The sequence below is a fragment of the Monoraphidium neglectum genome (assembly GCF_000611645.1).
Source record: "Monoraphidium neglectum strain SAG 48.87 unplaced genomic scaffold scaffold00937, whole genome shotgun sequence".
In the NCBI taxonomy this organism is placed as follows: Eukaryota; Viridiplantae; Chlorophyta; class Chlorophyceae; order Sphaeropleales; family Selenastraceae; genus Monoraphidium; species Monoraphidium neglectum.
The window spans coordinates 1-18,416 of record NW_014012691.1 but is presented as its reverse complement, the minus strand read 5'-3'; the positions used below and the strand labels follow the sequence as shown (position 1 = coordinate 18,416).

Genomic DNA, 18,416 nt, shown 5'->3' with positions numbered 1-18,416 from the left:
CGCGTGCAGGTACGCCAGCGCGGCCCCCGCCTGCGCCGCGCAGCGGACGCGGCAGCACCACGCCAGCGGCGCGCGGCCCGACTGCGGGGCACGGCAGGGGCAAAGAGGGGGCGTAGGACGAGCGCCACCAAAGGACCCAGCAAGCTCGGCCTGGGTATCCAAAAACAAAAGCCTCTGCTCCTGAGCTTGACTCCCCTCGTCACTGCTAGTCCTTTGCGCCCTGTTATACAAGGGCTCGAGAAAGGCCTGCCCAGCAACAGGCGCAGCAACTGCGCGACAACCCTGCCGCCCTGCCACCCCGCGCGCAGTAGCCGCCCCCCCCCCCCCCGGTCTGACCTTGTACGCGAGGTGCTCGTCAGCGCTGCCGCCGGGCATGAGCTCGTACACCAGGGCGGCCCCGCCCCCGCGCGGCCCGCCGCCGCGGCAGCAGCCCAGCAGGCGCACGAGGTGGGGGTGGCGCAGGCGGGACAGCAGCGCGAGCTCGTTCGCAAACTCGGCCTGGCCCTGCAGGCCACCCTCGTCCATCACCTGGTGGTGTTTGTTTTTGGGGTGGGGGTGGAGGCCGGGCGGAGGGCAACTCAGCTTCAGGCATGAACGCACGCGGCTGCGCACAAGTCGTTTCACATCAAGGCGTCGTGGGGCTCCGAGCAGCTGGAGCGCAAGGGGCCGGCGTTGTGGGTCAGCATGGAGGCCCCCTCGACGCGGGGTTCGCGCCTTGATGGCCACGGGTGTGGCGGCGAGCATGGCCCTGAAGACGCGGCCAAAGCCGCCCTCCCCGATCACGGCTGCATCGTTGAGGCCGCCCGTGGCCCTGAGGGGATGGGCGAAGCGCGTTGCATGAGTCGGCATGCATCTGCAGGCACGTTGACATGGGTTCACTGCTGAATCCCCACAAACACCCTGCTGGCTCAGCCGGTGCCAAGAGCCAAGACCCCCTCCTGCCCTCAGCTGCTGCCTGAAACGAGGAGCGGCGGAAGCTGGGCCGGGACGAGGCGTGCTACGCCGGCGTCTTGAGCCTGGCGCCCGCATTCGCGCACTTGAAAATACCGACCTGAATATTTCCTCATATGTAAAGTTGCGCACCCCGCCAGCGGCCGGCAGCATCATCAGATCTTTTGTACCGTACCGTAGAATGGCTATCCGTGATACTGAAACATTGTGAGATAAACCGCTGTTGAAATCCACAGGGGCGGCAGGATAGTCATAAGCAAAACTCTTGGAGCTGGTGCCGGTTGTGCACCTGCGCTGCCGGGCTCGGCTAGTGCTGCTGACCGTTCCGCACAAGCGGTCTCCAGGGCGCAGCGCACATCGCTCGCATCAATTCTTGACAAACGCCGCAAAATTTTAGACGATGGCGTCAGATGAGCTGTGGCAAGCCTTGGTGCCACGCCTGGCGACCAAGGAGAATGAGAGCGTCGCCATTGCGGTGGCGTGCACGTGCCGAACCCTGCGCGCCGCGGTGGAGGCAAGGCTGTCGCAGCTCCATGTATCCTCCTCCGACCCTCCCCGCGGCGACACGCAAAGGTCACCCACGTGCTTAAGGGACATCGGCACGCGTTTCGCGCGGGTGGGTCCAGCTCCCTGCGCGACGTGGCTGTGGTGTCGCAGGCACAGCGGGCGCGTTATGGGCCCCCTGTGCAGCGCGGTCGAGCTCGATGCAAAGCCGGTGGTCAAAGCCATGCTGCCCCTGCTTGTCTCCACCCCACCAGGTCCATACCCTGCATGTGTACCTGCACATCGGGGCCGCTGCAGAGCTCTCCATGCACCTGCAATCCGTTGGCGCCGCGTGGCCCTCGGTGCAGTCGCTCTTCATTGAGGCAGACTCCAGGACCGGCCCCGGAGACCTCGTGCACACCCTCACGATGTTCATAGCCTGCTGCCCCAACCTGGGGGATGTTCAGCTGTCCGGCGACGCCAGGGTCGTGACCGGCCGCGCTACACGCAGAACAGCCACGCGCCGGGGCGCAACAGGGCTCTTTGCAGCGCTGTCCGCGGCAGCGGGCACCCTGCGCAGCGTTCAGCTCCCAGACTGCACCAGCCTTGAAGCCGGCGACGTTTCGCGCCACCTGCCCCAGTTGTCCGGCCTGACGTGCCTCGCGTTCAGGTACGGCCCCGCGGAGGGGCCCGGGGCGCGCGAGGCCTGGGAAGCCGTGGCGGCCGCGGTGGGGGCCCTGACCGCGCTGGAGGTCCTCATGGTGGCAGGCCGCAACCCAGAGCCGCCGGGCGCGCGCCCGCTGCGGCTGGCGCCGCTGGCGCGCCTGCGGGTGTTGGAGGCGCTGCCGGCGGTGGCGGAGGGCGCGCTACGCGGCGTGTGCGCCGAAGGGGCGGCCCTGGCGGCGCTGACCGAGCTGCGGCTTGGCCGGTGTGGCAAGACACGGTGAGCAGCTGTGTCATGGAGTTATGGATCGCCGTTGGCGCGTGCAAGTGCCTGAGACGCAAGAGAATTGCCCGCACGCGCGTCCGAGCTGCCCATACAGCCCGCTGTTTGACGGCCCTGCCTCGCCCGCGGCGCGCTCCCACGCCCCACGCCCACGTGTCCGCGGGCGCTGGCACCAGGTTGATTGTTGAGGATCAAGTCACTGACGCCGACCTGCTGGCCCCCGAGCCGCTCGGCGCTGCGGCCGTCGCGGCCATCGCGGGCGCCGCGCCCGCGCTGGCCGAGCTCTCCGCAGAATTCGGCATCCTCCTGCCGCACGGCAGCCCCGCCGCGCTGCCGGAGACGCTGACGGACATGCGGCTGGGACCGTCAGACGTGGTGCTCGCGCGGCTCACGCCGCAGCTCATGTTCCTCACTGTCCTGAACGCCCTGGACTGGGGCGTGCGGCTGCAGGCGGCGCTTGACAGCCACCCTGAGCTGGAGGGGGTGACGTTTGACAGGGGTTTCGCCCTGGACGACCACGAGGAAGACGAGGAGGACGAGGAGCAGGAGGACGAGCTGAATGGCGGCGACGGCCTGGGGTTCCTGGCGCAGCTGCCGCAGCTGCGTGAGGTGACGATCTCGCGGTTTGAGCACGACCTGCTGGCCGGGCCGCGTGCGGGCGAGTGGGTCAGCCGCCGGCTGTGCACGTGGGCGCTGGCGTGGGCGGGCGGCGCTGTGGAGGAGCTTGACCTGTACCTGGGGCACGCAGGGGAGCCACTCGCGGTGAGCTCGAGGGCCGGGGGCAGGGGTTGGAGCGCACCCCCACCGCAAGGCACGCGTCGCTCGACGGCACGCGCACACGCCCCGTATGCAACGGCCACGCACGAAGGCACGACACAAGCCGCGGCGGGTGCACTGCGTGCACCGACCGGGGCTCGGCTCGCTGTTGATGAGGCAAGCCGGCGCCATCCCCAGCGGTCTGCTGAGCGGCACACACGCGCCGCAACCCCCGCCATTGCTCGCCAACTTTTTTGGAAACCCAGGTGATGGCCTTGCTAGGTGCGGCAATGGGTGCACGCCTCAGACGCCTCAGCCTGGAGCTGGACAACGCAGCGCATTCGGGCTACGGTTGGGGGTGCGACGCGCCCGGCGACGCAGGGCGCGGCCTTCTGTCTCTGCCGCTCTTCACCCGGCTCGAAGAGCTCGTCCTCATCCTACTGCCTCTAGGGCCCCTGCCCGCGGCAGCCCCCACCCTGGCACGCAGGGACATTCGCGGCAAAGGCCGCAAGCGCGGCGGCCAGCGTGGATCCCGCAGCCGCGGCTGGGAGGCGCCCATCGCCGCGTTTCTGGCGCCGCTGTCGTCGCTGCGGCCGGCGTCGCTGGTGGAAGTGGCAATAGTTATGCAGGCCCCGATGCCCCGTGATGGGGGGCCCAACGGGGAGGCCGAGCTCGAGGCTGGGTGCGCGTCCTTGGTTGCGCCACACCGGGAGTACCTGGAACTTGAACTGGAGCAGTTTGGCAGCGGCTGGTAGCTGTGTTGGGGCGGATGCTGTGGGCGCTGCTGCTCACGGCACGGTCCGCTGCGGCAGTTAGATTGGTTTGTGGCCTGCTGTGCAGTCAGCATGCTTCGGACTGTTGTGCAGTCCGCATGCTGTGTATTTCCACTTGGTGTGTCTCGACACATGATTTGAGTTGCCACAATGCGTTACTTTGAGCTTGCAATGGACGTCTGCTTGCTGCCCTCAATCATGCCAGATTGAGCCAACTTGCTTCATCCTGGATGGACAGAGCAGTGGACATAGCAGCATGCAGCCGAAAGGTGGCGCAACTACGCACTCAACAAATAACCAACTGACTATTAAATGGCGGCCATCCGCCGCGATGTGGGCGGCGCAGCATAGGGGCGGCTGATGCAGCAGCATTTCGTGGCTAGCTGGCTACCACAGCAAACATCCGCTGGCAAAGGCAGCAGTATCTGTTGCATGCACGATGTCAAGGTGAGTGAGCAGTGCATGCAAAAGGGGAATCGTGTTTCACAGCCTGCAAATACAACCGAAAGCACCGACAATCTGTCACACAGATTAATCTTGCAGATGATTTGTGCAGTTTCTCAACTCTTCCTTGCCTATGCTCAAACAAAAACACTACCATCTGCTGGCGGGCACACTCCTGGCCGCCAATCAGCTACGCGCGAGCTTGGCAGCAACTGAGTGTTCACGGAACGCGGGCGAGTGTTTGACCATCGCTGTGACGATGAGCGAGGCGCCTGTACCGCGTATACATCCTCTGCATCGTTGAATCACCTGGGCACAATACAGTCGCCTTTGACCCAATCCTCCTCGCTGCAGAGCCCGATAATCAGCAGCAGCCGCCCCCAGGCTGCGAGCGCACTGCGCCCTCCCCGGTCCAGTCCTCACGCGCTGCAGCGGCGAGGCCCACGTCCCCCAGCTTTGCGTTGAGGGCGCCGTCAATGAATATGTTGGCCGGCTGGGGGCCGGGGGGGGGAGCCAGAGGGGGCATCATGAATTAAAATAAGGGTTGTTACAAGATCCCGCGGCCGCCCGCTCCTGGAGCCATCCAGGCTCATGGGATATGACTTTGCAGCATCAGCATTGTGTGACAGGGATTTAGCTGGGTGTGAGTGGCCACTCTTCGCCGTTCGAAGCAGGCGTGCACAAAGGCCCTCAGTGTATGCTGGTCCGCGCTGCGCACAAGGGCGCATATCGGGCATGTGCAGGCAGGTCCGCAAGCAAGGGTGCGAAGCCCGGCGCGGCCCGCAGGTCCGTGTAGGCAGGGCAGTCCAGCAGGGCATGTTAAGGCATTTCTTCAAGGTCGCAGCCGTCGCAGTGGGGGCATAGGGTGGGGGTGTTGTCATCATGCAACTCCAAGCAGCTGGAGCGCAAGGGGGTGGCGTTGTGGGGTTACATGGAAGCCCCTTGCTACACAGCTGTCCTGCCTTGATGGCGACGGGTGTTGCGACGAGCATGGCCCTGAAGACGCGGCCAAAGCCGCCCTCTCCGATCACAGCTGCATCGTTGAGCCGTGGCGATGTGGGGACGGGCGAGAGGTGTTGCGGGTTGGCATGCATGTGCGGGTGCATGGACACATTGCTTGCTGCTAGATTCGCACAAACATGCCACTGGCCCAGCCGGTGCCAAGACCCCCCTGCTCTAAGCTGAACGCGGGGCGGCGGAAGCTGGGCCGGGACGAGGCGGCTACGCCGGGAGGTTGAGCCTGACGCCTGCAATTGCCGCCTAGATCTACATTGACCTAAGTATTCATTCGTATGTAAAGTTGCGCACCCCGCCAGCGGCCGGCAGCATCATCAGATCTTCACTGTACGGATGGCTATCCTTAATAGTGCAATATTGTAAGCTCAACGGCCGTTGAGACCTACCAAGGCGGCAGGATTGTCCTAGGCCAAGGTATTGGAGCTGCTGGTGCCTGTGGTGCACCTGCGCTGCCGGGCTCGGCTAGTGCTGCTGACCGTTCCACGCAAGCGGTCTGCAGAGCGCACCGCACATTGCCCGCATCAAGTCTTGACAAACGCCACAACGTTCTAGACGATGGCGTCGGATGAGCTGTGGCAAGCTTTGGTGCCGCGCCTGGCGACTAGGGAGAATGAGAGCGTCGCCATCGCGGTGGCGCGCACGTGCCGCACCCTGCGCGCCGCGGTGGAGGCGAGGCTGTCGCAGCTCCATGTCTCCTCCTCTGAAACTAACTGGAATGACATGAGGAGGTCACCCACGTGCCTGCGGGACATCGGCACTCGTTTCGCGCGGGTGGGTCCAGCTCGCGGCGCGACGCGTCTGCCTGCCGAGGCCCAGGCCACGCCGGGCGCGACGCGTGCCACCTGCGCAGCGCGGCGGTTGAGCCAGGTGCAAAGCCCCCCTCACTTATGCACGCCGGTGGTCAAGGCCATGCTGCCCCTGCTTGGCTCCACCTCATCAGGTCACCACCCTGCATGTGTACCTGCACACCGGGGCCGCCGTGGAGCTCCCCAAAAACCTGCAGGCCGCTGGCGCCGCGTGGCCCTCGGTGCTGTCGCTCTTCATTGAGGCAGACTCCTTGACCGGCCCCGACGACCTCGTGCACGCCCTCGCGCTGCTCACCGCCCGCTGCCCAAACCTGGTCTCTGTGCAGCTGTTGGGGGACGCCAGGGTCGCGCCCGGCGGCGCCGCCGGCGCTGGCGCGACGGGCCTGTTTGCGGCGCTGTCCCCGGCGGCGGGCACCCTGCGCAGCGTCGACCTCCAGAACTGCACCGGCCTGGTCGCCCGCGATACATCGCGCCACCTGCCCCAGTTGTCCGGCCTGACGTGGCTCGCGTTCAGGTATGGCCCCGCAGACGAGCCGGGGGCGCGCGAGGCTTGGGACGCCGTGGCGGCTGCGGTGGGGGCCCTGACAGCGCTCGAGGTTCTCAGGGTGGAAGGCCGCGACCCAGAGCCGCCGGGCGCGCGCCCGCTGCGGCTGGCGCCGCTGGCGCGCCTGCGGGTGTTGGAGGCGCTGCCGGCTGTGGCGGAGGGCGCGCTACGCGGCGTGTGCGCCGAGGGCGGGGCCCTGGCGGCGCTGACCAAGCTGCGGCTGCGTGGCCCGTGTCTTACATCACGGTGAGCAGCTGTGGGATGGAGTTGGGTGTCGCTGTACATGCGTGCAATCGCCTGGGATGCGTGAGAGTCACCCGCACGCGCTGAGATGTGTCCGAGGCGCCGGCCAGCCCGCTGCTTGACGGACCCGCCTCGACGGCTGCGCCACTCCCACGCCCCGTGCCTATGTGTCTGCTGGCGCCAGGGAGGCTGTTGAGGATGACGTCACCGACGCCGACCTGCTGGCCCCAGAGCCGCTCGACGCCGCTGCCATAGCGGGCATCTCGCGCGCTGCCCCCGCGCTGGACGTCCTCTATGCCGACTCAGGCGTCCTCCTGCCGCACGGCAGCCCGGCCGCGCTGCCGGAGACGCTTAAGGAAATGCGCCTGGGCCCGTCCGATGTGGTGCTCGCGCGGCTCGCGCCGCAGCTGACCTCCCTGTCCGTCCTGGAGGCCCTGCAGTGGGGCGTGCGGCTGGAGGCGGCGCTTCAAGAGCATCCCACGCTGGAGCGGGTGACGTTCAAAAAGTGCCGCATCCTCAGTGAGCGCGAGGAGGAGGAAGAGGACGAGGAGGACGAGCTGAACGGCGGCGATGGCCTGGGCTTCCTGGCGGAGCTGCCGCGGCTGCGCGCTGTGAAGATCTCGCAGATGGAGCCCGACTTGCTGGCAGGCCCGCGCGCGGGCGAGTGGGTCAGCCGCCGGCTGTGCACGTGGGCGCTAGCATGGGCGGGCGGTGCTGTTGAGGAGCTTGACCTGTACCTTGGGCACGCGGGGGAGCCACTTGCGGTGAGCTTGGGGGCGGGGCAGGGGGCGCGCACATTCAGAGCAAGGCGCGCGTCGCTTGACGCATGCGCTCACGCCTGGTATGCAACGGCCACGCACGCAGGCACGACGCCAGCCGCGGCGTGCACTGCGTGCGCCGACGGGGGCTCGGCCTGCTGTTGGCGATGCAAGCCAGTGACGTGCGCAGCCGTCTGCTGATCCGCCCTGATCATGCACTGCAACTCCCACCACAAACTCGCCATGTACCCAGGTCCTGGCATTGATAGGCGCGGCAATGGGCGCACGCCTCAGGCGCCTCAGCCTGATGCTGGAGAACTCAGCGCACCCGGGCGACGGTTGGGGGCGAGATGCGCCCACTTCTGCGGCGCGAGGCCTTCTGTCGCTGCCACTCTTCACCCGGCTCGAAGAGCTCTCGCTCGTCCTGGTGTCTCTGGGGCCCCTGCCCCCGCTCGTCCCCGGCCCGGCAGGCACGGGCGGTCGGGGCGTCGAATTTGGTGAGGGCAGCGGGCAGCGTGGATCCAGCGGCGGCGGGTGGGAGGCGTCCATCACCGTACTGTTGGCGCCGCTGTTGTCGCTGCGGCCGGCGTCCTTGGCGCGTGTGGATGTATGTCTGCAGGCCCCAAAAGCCTTGCAGGGGGGTCCCGAGGGCAAGGCCGAGCTCGAGGCCGCGCGTGCGGCCTTAGCGGCGCCGCACAAGGAGTACCTGACCCTCAGGTTGGTGCAGTTTCCGGACTGGTAGGTGTGTCCGGGCAGAGGCCGTGAGCGCTGCTGCTCGGGGCGCGGTCCTCTGTGGTGGTGATACCGTTTTGCGGCATGCTGTGCAGTCAGTAAGCTGCATTGTGCCAGTTGCTGTGTCCATGAGCTTGACTTGGCTTGGCATTTTTTGAGCTTGATATAGACGGCTGGTTGTTGCCAACTGTTAATGCCAACGAGCGCTATTACATGATCCTGCATGGACATAGCAGAGGACGTAGCAGCCTCCAGCTCAAAGATGGTCCAACGCCGCACCCAACAAACAAACCAACCGTCAGTGCAACCCAGCCGCCACACAGCCTGGCCTACTCCTCATCATCCACCGTCCGCGGCACCGGCTTGTAATCAAAGTCGTCAATTTTGAGGCTGGCCTGCAGTGCGGCAAGCTCCTCCTCCAGCGACGCCAGCGCAGACGGGGCTGCCGCCCCGGGCTGCTTGCCTGGGCCGCTGCCGCTGTCATTGCTGCCATGTCCGCTACTGTTGCCACCGCCACCCCCGCTGCCACCGCCGCCGCGCGCCCCCTCCAGCCGCCTGAGCCGCTCTATGGGGTCATACTCCTCCACCTTGTCGTAGCCGCGGACGCTTTGCTGGGGGTGGGCAGTGTGAGAGGGTTGAGGGATGGGGGTTCTGATCCCAGGTGCTTGACGCAGCTGCGCAAGCGGCTTGCTCTGTCGAGGGACCAAGCATTCGTATCGCACCCAACTGCGACTGCTGCCCCATCCCTTCGCCTTGTCACCGCGCACCCGTATCTTGAGCTTGCTGCTGACGAGCTGGTCAAGGCCGTACCAGCAGAGCAGCACAAACCCAAACATCGGCAGCGCTGTGCGGGCAAACGTGCCGCTGTACCACCGCTGTTGAGGAGCCATCTGGCAAATAGGGATGGTTACCTAGGCGCTTTTCGAGTGAAATCTATATGCCAGGCACCACAGGTTCGCACTGTCCTGCAGGCGAAGCGAGTTCAGCAGCTGGTGTTGGCTTGTGTGCTCTGGTGGACGGACCGGGTGCAGCGTGCGTCGCCGTGCGGTTGCCACCGGGGCAGGCTTGAGACGAGCGCGCGCACAGTTCCAAGGAAATAAGATCCGTGTCATGCCTTGTACGGTAAGTTTGGTGCTGAACCGCAGCACCCGCTGTGTGAAGCTGCCAGATCTGAAGCCTAAATCGACACGCAGGGAGCATAAGAAGTCTGCGCAGAACACCAACATGCATACGCTCGGTATCACGATCAGTTATTATGGCTTGAATGGCGTCCCCGCACGGCGTAAGCCGCCATACATACATGATCTTGGCCTCCCGGCACACTCCGCACGCCGCTGGCCCGCTGCTCGTGCCTATGGCCTGAATACGTTCAAGACAGCGAGGGCGTGAGCCCCCGCCCTGCCCTGATGATGCCTGGTGGCCGCACCATGACGGCTCCAGCAGGGCGGCGGCTCACGCTGCTGCTCCATCAACTCCTCCTAGCTGCGGGCTGTTGCCCATCATCATATCATGTATCACCTTGCACAACACAGCTGCAACATGTGAGCACTCGGGTCTCTGTGCGTTCCGCCTGCCCTCGTGCACGGCCGGCCGCGGCGGCGGCTGCTGTTTGCGGCATGCGCAGGCATGTCGACGGGCTGTCGGGGCGCCCCCACGCTCCTGAGAGGCGATGAGGATACCTAGGTTCCCTCTACTGAATACCTTGAGGAAAACAGCCGGCATGGAATCGAACACTTAATCGCCACCACTGAGCCTCTCACGGCTTGATACCGCTGCGCATCCGGGTCCTTCTCATGCAGTGCTAACCTCCCCACGCGGCCGGCTCTTGCTCTCCCCCTGTTCAAACCTCTATGGCAGGCAATGATGCACCTGCTTTGAGAGTTTGCGGCTTCAAGTCACCTTGCACCAAGACACCGCCTCGTCGCATTCGCCTGCGACTGCTCACTTGACGACTGGACCCTCCCTCCTCGCCTGGTGAGCCGCTGTGGTGGTCTTGGCACAGCTGGCTTCCTGGCCTGACCACATGCACTATGCACTATGCACTATGCGCTCTTCACGAGAGGCGTTGCCTGCTGTGACTTGTGTGAACAGCAGGTGTCATGGGGAGCGTAGAACGACCAAAGCCAGACCAAAAACCAGTGCTTCGCCCTTCCATGGGCCTGCGCTGACCTGTCTCGCTGGCATATTTCCTGCCGCTAAATGGCACACCTGCATTTTCAGCTACCGCATTGCTGGGGGACTGCCTCTTGCAGTCCTCCCTTCATCCGCTATGCGCGGGTTTTAAGCACTTGCGCATTGCCCCTGTGCGCCCGGCCCGGGCGCGCCTCGCACACTTCTCCCATTCCGGGCGTTCCTGGCTGCGTCAGTGCCTCTGACGTCCCAAACTAGTGTGCCAGAGCAACTCGAGCTCGTGTTGCAGTCTCGGCCGCGCCAGTGCCGTTGCTGTGTCAATTTATGCTCAAATACGCCCGCTTTACGGCAAGCTACTCCTTCACTGCGGCAGCTCCTGCATCTCCTGCACCCACCAATCCCCCCTCCCACCCCCCACCCCCTGCACCGGGTCTGCCTTGGCACGCCTTGCATTCAACAGGTTCAACTGAGCCCACGATGCCGGCGTCATGACCACCAGCAATGTGGGTGTTACCACCAGTCGCATCGCGCCGCTGGCCCGCCTCCCACACCACTCGCGCGCGCGCGCAATCGAGCCTGCCTGCTGTGTAGGGTTCCCCGCCCAGGGCCCACAACCGCCTTCCTGCCACGGCCGTGGTAGTGCCTCGTGCGCATTGACCTCGGCTGTCCAAGGTTGGCGGAAAGAACAGCGCCCTCAATATAGGAAACTGACACATCCCTCCAGTGGTGCAGTCGGTGCCACGCGAGGGCCACACCTCAACATTGTCATAATCAACTCCAGGCTGCCCATGTTGTGCGTGTGAGCCCCACCCTCTTGTCTGCCAAATCACTTTGACGACCCTGCCCTTCGTATGCCACCACGCATCATCAGGGCCTGCCTGAGCAATACACGAGGCCCCTTGACTTTTCGGCCACTACAAGCCATCCGTCTGGGTGAGCGGTCCGTTTGGCAGCGCAGCAACGCTCCCATTGCCCCAGGTTTTCCCAGCTGACTGCTTGTGTTTGCTGGTGTGGGCTACGGGCGCTCTGTGACGATACATCCCATGTTAGGAAGTGCCGGCTGATCCGAGTGATGCATCCATGGGTTCCTGAGAGCTGCCCTCGCCTGGTGTGCCAGTCGTACATGTGCTTCGCTTCTGAGTTGCATGAAACACGTGTGCGCTTCACTTGTTTGTGTTTTTGTGGGTGTGTGTTTGTACAGATGGGCACGTGTCCATCTGGCATGTGCGCTTCCGTGCCGCGTCTTTGCAAGGGGCGGCAAAGATGAACAAGTTGTCTGTCAATCCACTGACACCTGATGTGACAAAACAATAACCCTCTAAGAAGTCCTGAGCCATAAACCCCTGCAAAAGCGCGTGCACGGTTTGCCGTGCCGCTTTGCTTGTTGCATGGCGCGAGCGCCGATGATTTCACAACAACAACAAATGGAATTACCGACTGATCATCCGCTGATAGACAACTCGCTTATCCTGAGGCCTCGCACAGCGTGTGGCATTTTGAGGTGGCTGCTTTCACTGGCAATCGTGTCCTGCGCATTGTGTGTTCGCGATTTGATTGGTTTGCTGCGTGTGGTCGCAAGGATCTGCCCCAACTTCCCTGAATCACCTGCGCGTGCAAGCACGGCATCGCGGGCCGCGCTGTGGTGGTACAGGTCCCCAACGGGCGCAAAGCAACCGCCGCTGTTGAGTCGTCCGCGCTAGCGCTAGCGCCTTGAGCGCGGACGAATTACGGCTGGCAACACTCCGCAATTGTCAACACTCCACAACTGTCACGCGGTCAGCTTGCCTGCGCCTGTGCGTATGTCGCCTGTTCTTACAGCACGCCCCGTTCTGATTCATCCAGGCTGCATCACGCTGGAGATGTCGACCAAGTTGCTGGCTGCCGCTCCAGCAGGTCTCCTGGTGAGTGTGTACCTTGCGTGTGCGTGACGGTGTGCATGCCGTTGAGGGTGAGCGCGTTCCCAACCAGCAGCAGGTTGCCGATGATGATGAAACAAACACAGACCCAAAGAGCTGACGCCTCATCCATGGAGCCATACATCTAAGGGACTGAGGCAACCCTGCTTTTAGCCTTGTTTGACTGCGCAATCTGTTGTGTTTTTGCTCGCATCTGCCCCTGAGCCAGCAACCTGTGCACCTTCGCCATATTACTTTTCCTTACGTCTTCCTCGACGCACATCCCGGCCAGGTTGCAATGCAGCGCAGCGCACATGTACGCCAGGCTGGAGTCGTGTTTGTAACTCTAATGCCCCAACTTGCTGTGATGTAGATCTGTCTAGTGTCAGGGGAGGGCTGTCAGGCCCCGATGAGGCGTTCAGTGCACGGCGAGCAAAGGTCAGTGCAAGGCGCAGCATTTGCGACCAGGCAGCACTCAGGTCATTGGCCAGCAATGCCAGCACTAGAATTGCTGCTGTCTCATTTAGACTGAGGCAAGAAGCGCGGTGCTGTGACCGTGCGGCGGGTTGACAGCCAGCGGGGAAGTTTTTCAGGGACAACATGGTGACCCAGGCGTGACATATAACAAACGCATGTATAAATGGTGGTTGGTACAGCATAACCCCGGTCTCCCCAGTGCACTTCATGCTGTCTCCAGCTAACCACTATGATGTGGGCCACCTCCGTATCGTGCCTGGTGCGCTCGCACCATTGTACAGTATGACTGTAGACCTAGCTGACTTGCTTTGCACCCTCGCATGTTCCTGCCTGCTGTTCTATCATGTCAAAAGTCTTGTAGGTTTACACGCTGTGATCCTACAAAGTCAAGCCTGCACCTTGTCGTGGAAAGCGAGCAGTGATCTGATCATGGGGCGATTGATAGCCGTCGCTGTCTTGGTGCTGTGTATAGGTGCAGGTATGGCAAGCGCTTCTCACATCATGATGATGGACTGCTCTGGCCGGCACCTCAAGGCCGGGGGAGAGGACGCGGTCTTGCTCGGCCCTGCCTCCGCGGCCGGCCTCACAGCTAGCCTAGCAGGACTCCTACCACCTCAGTCGCTGGATCGGGATGCCGCAAAGCAGGTGAGGGCTGCGATGGCACCACGGCGCCGAGCGGGGTTGTCGCGACGCTGCTTGACGCTTGGCCTCTTGTGCGCCCCCAAACAGCACAGTATGAGACCGGTGACGGTTTTCGCCCGTCATACAGGTGGGATCCCTCGTCAAGTCGAGCGTATTTGATCGCCCCAAGGCCATGGTGCTGCTCAACCTGGCCGGTGTATCCCCTGGTGAGGGGTGGGCCTTGTAGAGGCAACCTGCGTCGATGTCATGGGCCTGCGGTGGCATCGTACTTATTGAGTCTTGTTGGCACATGTGCGAGTGTCCAGGATGCCCCTGTGCTATAGCAGGCGGGCAGGAATGTGTCTGCCGTCCCCGATATGTCACGCATCCCAAGCGCTTGCACCCAGCACGTGCTGTCACGACGCCCCTCCCCACCGCCAGAGGACGGCACGCTCGACGCGCTCGCGTCCGCCCTCCCCGGCGGCACATCCCTGCGTGCCCGGGTGGCCGGCGGGGCAGGGGCGCCCGCGGGCGCTGACGAGCTGCTGAGGTGGCAGGGCGAGATGGCGGCGTCCAACCCTGACGTCATCTTCGACGCCCTCGACGACATCGAGGCAGAGGTGGGGCACAGGGTGGCCGGCGCGTGAGGACGGGTTTCCCCAATTTTGGTTTCCCCAGCGTGCTGCTCGCCTAGGCAGTGGCTGCCTAGCAGCGACGCTGCCGTGTGTAGCGCCGCTGCCTCCTGGCGGGCCAGGGCTCGCTGCCGGACTTCAGCCGCCATCCAGTCGACTGTGCCGCCCCCTCGCCTCCTGGACCCCCCCACCTCCCAGAACTGCGGCGCGGCGTGCCTGGCGGCCAGCCTGCGCGACGCGGCGCAGCGGCTGGGCGGGGACCTGGTGGCGGGGCCCGGCGGCGCGGCGGCCGCCTCGCTGCGCCTGCCGGGCGGCGGGGAGCTGCCGCTGGACCGCGGCGCCGGCCGCCTGTTTGGCTCCGAGCTGGCGGCGCTGCACGGCGCCAGGCTGGCGGCGCGGCGCGGCGGTGACGTGGCGGTCCACCACGCCACCCTGGTCGGCCTGCAGGCGCTGCGCGGCGACGCGGCCGCGGCCGGCGCGGGCGCGCTGGACGCGGCGGCGCGCGTGCTGGCGGGCGCGCTGGGGCGGCTGGCGGGCAGCGTGGCCGAGGCCTACGGCGATGACGTGGTGTACCAGATCACTCTGCTGGGGGACGCGCCCGGCAGCGGCCCGGGGCCCACTGACGGCGAGGGGTCCGCTGAGGGGCCCGACGGCGCCAACGAGTCGCTCGCGGCCTGGAAGCGCGCGGCGCGGCGCTCTCTCCTTGCTGGTGAGGGTTGTGGTGGGCTGCTTCTTGTGAATGGCAGATGGGGCGCACGTGCTGCGTGGGTTTGCACACAGCAAACCCACCCTGCCATGCTGCGTCGTGCTGATGACCGAGGGTACAGAAAGATCACGTCCCTTGCTCCTGTGGTTGCTCCCCTGACCGCGACTCTAAACAACCCTCTCCACGTCCCCCCCCCCCCTCGTGCAGCCCCCCGCGTGGCGTGGCGCAGCATGGGGGAGTCTCTGGCTCAGAACGGCACCGCGGCTGACGCCAAGGCGTTTGCGTCCAAAGCCACCAGCTACGGCATCACCCTGCTGCTGATCTACGCCACGGGGGCCATCCTGTACGCCATGGTCAACATGCCCTTCAAGCAGGTGGGACGGCGCCGCACGAGCATGCGTGTGTGCGTGTGTGTGTGTGTGTGGGGGGGTGGGGTGGGAGGGGGGCGTTGTGCGTGGAGGCAAGGTGTGTGAATGCGCCTGAATGTGAGCGTGCGTGGTTCTATGCGCGGGCTGGGGGTGATTTTCTGGGGGGTGAGGAGTGGAGGGCTGGAGTGTGCGCAGCTCCTGGTGTGTGACTTTGGGCATGGTGCGGCGTGAGTCGTCGTGATGCACCACGCGTCGGGCCACCAGCCCCGCATTGCGTTGCTTTTAGGGGGCGCCCCGGGCCAAGCCATTGAGGGCTGCTGCGTTGCACCACGCTGCGCCACGGCCTGCGCAGGACACGCTTCTGTACGGGCGCCCCAAAGCTGAATGACTCGTTGCGGCCGGTGAGATGCATGGCGGCTTCGGCGGCGGCGGCTTCGGCGGCGGCGATTTCGGCGGCAGCGGCGGTGGCGCGGGTGTGTCGTCTCGCGGCGGGTGGAGCCGCCTGGAGCTGTCTGTGCTGGGGCACACCTCCGGCGCCAGCCGGCTCAAGGGGGACTGAGGGGACATCATGGCGGACACACGTGCCTGGGAGTGGCCGCAGCGCCTGTGCTCAAGGCAGGGGCGGGTGCGCGCCTGGCGGTCCCCTCCCCAGGAGCCGCACGCCCCACTCAAGGCGGCGCCAGGCTTTAAAAACGCAACCCTTGGCGCACGGGCGCGGCACAGCGCTGCCGCGCCCGCACGCGGCCGACCACACGTCACACCCGCACCCGTTGGATGCCAGCTGGCGCGCCTCACTGGGCGCGGGGCCACTGAAAGGCGCGCACACGGCCAGCGGCGCGCCCTGATGCAGGGGCGCGGCGCTGCGGTTTGGCATCTCACTCGGCCACCACTATTAGACAGGACAGGTCCAGCGCACCTGCAAACGCGCACATGTCTCTTTTTGGCTTTGCGTGTGTACATGATGACGGGTCTTTGTGGCAGGCAGGGACAAGAGCACCTGGCAGAGGAAGGACTGTGGGACACGGCACGGGCAAGGGAGGGGCGGGGCGCGCTCGGGAGGTCGGCCCTGTTCCTGGATGCCCGCGCCTGGCAACGCCTCCCCACAGCCCCCCGCGGGCTCTGCTGGGGCCAGGCGCCCTGCCGCTGCCTCTTGGTCAAAGGCAGCCCGGCCGCGGCTGTGCGTACGGCCTGGAGTCTGCCCTGGCGATTGCCCCTCAGCTGTCTCATTCGACCCTGCAGCTGCCGGGGTCGCCCCTCCATCAGGATGGCGCGCAGCCCCCACGAAGTGCCTAGTCGATCCCCCTGGCGGCGCAGTGCACGCCGCGTCTTGACATTTGTAATGCCACACACACACACTGCTTCTGATGGGTGGATGCGGCCCAGCAGCAGCTGTTGAAACATTATTTACAGTGCATTGGGGTGAGGGACCACGCGCTCGCGCACTAGCAGTTGGCAGCACGCTGGAGTAACAATGCCGTCGCGGTTGGTACTGGGCAAGTGATTGCTGCGCGCCGGGGTTGTGGATGGACACTGTACCCGCCTTGTGGCGGGCTGGTCTGCTTTCATCGTGGGAAGCAAGTGGGCAGTGCGCGTGGCAATATGCCGGGCAGGATGAAAGTCGCTGTGATACAGCTGACAAAGGCGGCCGGAGTCCATCGGCCTGTTAGGGTTTTGAGGGCGATGCGCGAACGACGGCGTCGCTACCAAGCCAAGTGTTGCCGCACCAAGCTCGACGATACCCTGCAGCCCTGCTCATGGGACGGAGGCCGAGCAAGAGACGGGGCCGGGCTGCGCTGCGCGCTCCCGCGTTGGCCCAGCAAATGTGGCAACAGCAAGGGTGAAGGAGATGGATTGCAAAGGACAAGGCGTATATTTGTGTGTGCAGTCACCAATTCAACCCGTCGTCCCATAAAGAGCCGAAACAACAACACAGCAGGCGGGCGCGGCCATGACTAGGGCGGGCCTAGGACCCCGCCGCAGGGAGAGCGGCCCCGCCGGAGGGCGCGGCCCCGCGCTGCCTCTTGAGTCCCTCCAGCAGCTCAGTGACGGCCCTGATCTGGCTGTCCAGGGCGCCCCTGTCCTCCCTCCTGCTGCGGTCGTCATCCACCTCCTCAAATATGTGGCTGGGGGGGCGGGGGGGGGGGGGGTGCGGTGACCTGAGAGAACGATGGCAAGCTGGGGAGAGGACGACGCTGGCGGGTGGTGTAGCTGGGGTGCGCACCTTTGGCACTGCACACCCTCGCCGCAAGTGCAGGGCGCAAGCGTGCGCGCACACGGCTGGCGCAAGATCGTTTCCAACACATGAACATGCGTGCTTGATCCAGCTCAATCCAACGCGCAGGCGAAAGCACGTCCAGCATGCTCATGCACTGACGCGGGCCCAGCACCCGCCTCACTCCTGCCCACCTGTACAGGTGGCGTCGACGGAGCGGGTCCCAGGCCGGCTGCCCCAGCCTGAGGCGCCGCACCCAGTTCGAGGGCATGCGGCGCTCGGCCTTGACACAATACCTTTGGGGAGGTTGACGGTTGGTTTGTGTGTGAGTGAGTGAGAGAGAGAGAGAGAGAGTGCGCGTGTGTGTGTGCACGCGCGTGTGTGCGCATGCGTGCGCGCGTGTGCATGTGTGTGTTTTTGTGTGAGTGTGACTGCGCCGGCAGCATTGCATACGGCCCTGACCAAGCAGCGCCCAGCAGCAACGGCCCGCAGCGCGGCACCCACAATGCCCAGCGGCGCCGCCAGTGCGACTCGGCCAGTTTTTGTGATGCGTTGTAGGTGCGTATGATCATGGCTATCAGCAGGTTCAGCAGCAGGATGGCGCTGGTGGCCATGTAGGCCAGGTAGTAGATGGTGCAGAACACACTCGTGACCTGTTGGGGGGAGCGCGGGGAAGGGTGGGGAGGTGGGGAGGTAAAACAAGGGTGGTGTTGTGGCGTGGGGGCCATACCATCCAGCCACGATGCTGACTGCAGGGCGAATGCGCCGATGTGCGCAAGGGGGCATTGGGGCACACGCAGAGTTTCTAAAATCGAGGAAATCTCTCTCCCGACCATCACACCCACTCGCGCCACTTCCTTGCATGCCTGCGCACGCGCTCGCACACCTGAACGCGCCTCGGCACCGTTCCACACGTGCGTTC

At 64.9% G+C, this 18,416-nt stretch overlaps 5 protein-coding genes across 5 annotated transcripts; 3 read left to right on the top strand and 2 right to left on the bottom strand.

Moving 5' to 3' along the window:
• Positions 1-1,132: 1,132 nt before the first annotated feature.
• Positions 1,133-3,891, top strand: MNEG_5999 (hypothetical protein; the record flags this gene model as incomplete). The annotated part of the gene is made up of 4 exons (XM_014045531.1): positions 1,133-1,158; positions 2,105-2,377; positions 2,557-3,142; positions 3,403-3,891. 4 exons carry the CDS (start codon positions 1,133-1,135, stop codon positions 3,889-3,891), a joined length of 1,374 nt encoding a protein of 457 aa, XP_013900985.1.
• A 2,034-nt stretch (positions 3,892-5,925) lies between these two features.
• Positions 5,926-8,463, top strand: MNEG_5998 (hypothetical protein; the record flags this gene model as incomplete). The annotated part of the gene is made up of 4 exons (XM_014045530.1): positions 5,926-6,141; positions 6,311-6,966; positions 7,148-7,727; positions 7,975-8,463. The coding sequence occupies 4 exons, from the start codon at positions 5,926-5,928 to the stop codon at positions 8,461-8,463; spliced, it is 1,941 nt and encodes a 646-aa protein (XP_013900984.1).
• Positions 8,464-8,782: 319 nt separating this feature from the next.
• On the bottom strand, positions 8,783-9,343 carry MNEG_5997 (hypothetical protein; the record flags this gene model as incomplete). The annotated part of the gene is made up of 2 exons (XM_014045529.1): positions 8,783-9,064; positions 9,221-9,343. The coding sequence occupies 2 exons, from the start codon at positions 9,341-9,343 to the stop codon at positions 8,783-8,785; spliced, it is 405 nt and encodes a 134-aa protein (XP_013900983.1).
• Positions 9,344-13,769: 4,426 nt separating this feature from the next.
• On the top strand, positions 13,770-15,841 carry MNEG_5996 (hypothetical protein; the record flags this gene model as incomplete). The annotated part of the gene is made up of 5 exons (XM_014045528.1): positions 13,770-13,803; positions 14,018-14,196; positions 14,407-14,917; positions 15,122-15,288; positions 15,689-15,841. 5 exons carry the CDS (start codon positions 13,770-13,772, stop codon positions 15,839-15,841), a joined length of 1,044 nt encoding a protein of 347 aa, XP_013900982.1.
• A 1,404-nt stretch (positions 15,842-17,245) lies between these two features.
• On the bottom strand, positions 17,246-17,405 carry MNEG_5995 (hypothetical protein; the record flags this gene model as incomplete). The annotated part of the gene is made up of 1 exon (XM_014045527.1): positions 17,246-17,405. A coding segment is annotated over one exon (160 nt), but the record flags the coding sequence as incomplete, so codon positions are not given.
• Positions 17,406-18,416: the final 1,011 nt, after the last annotated feature.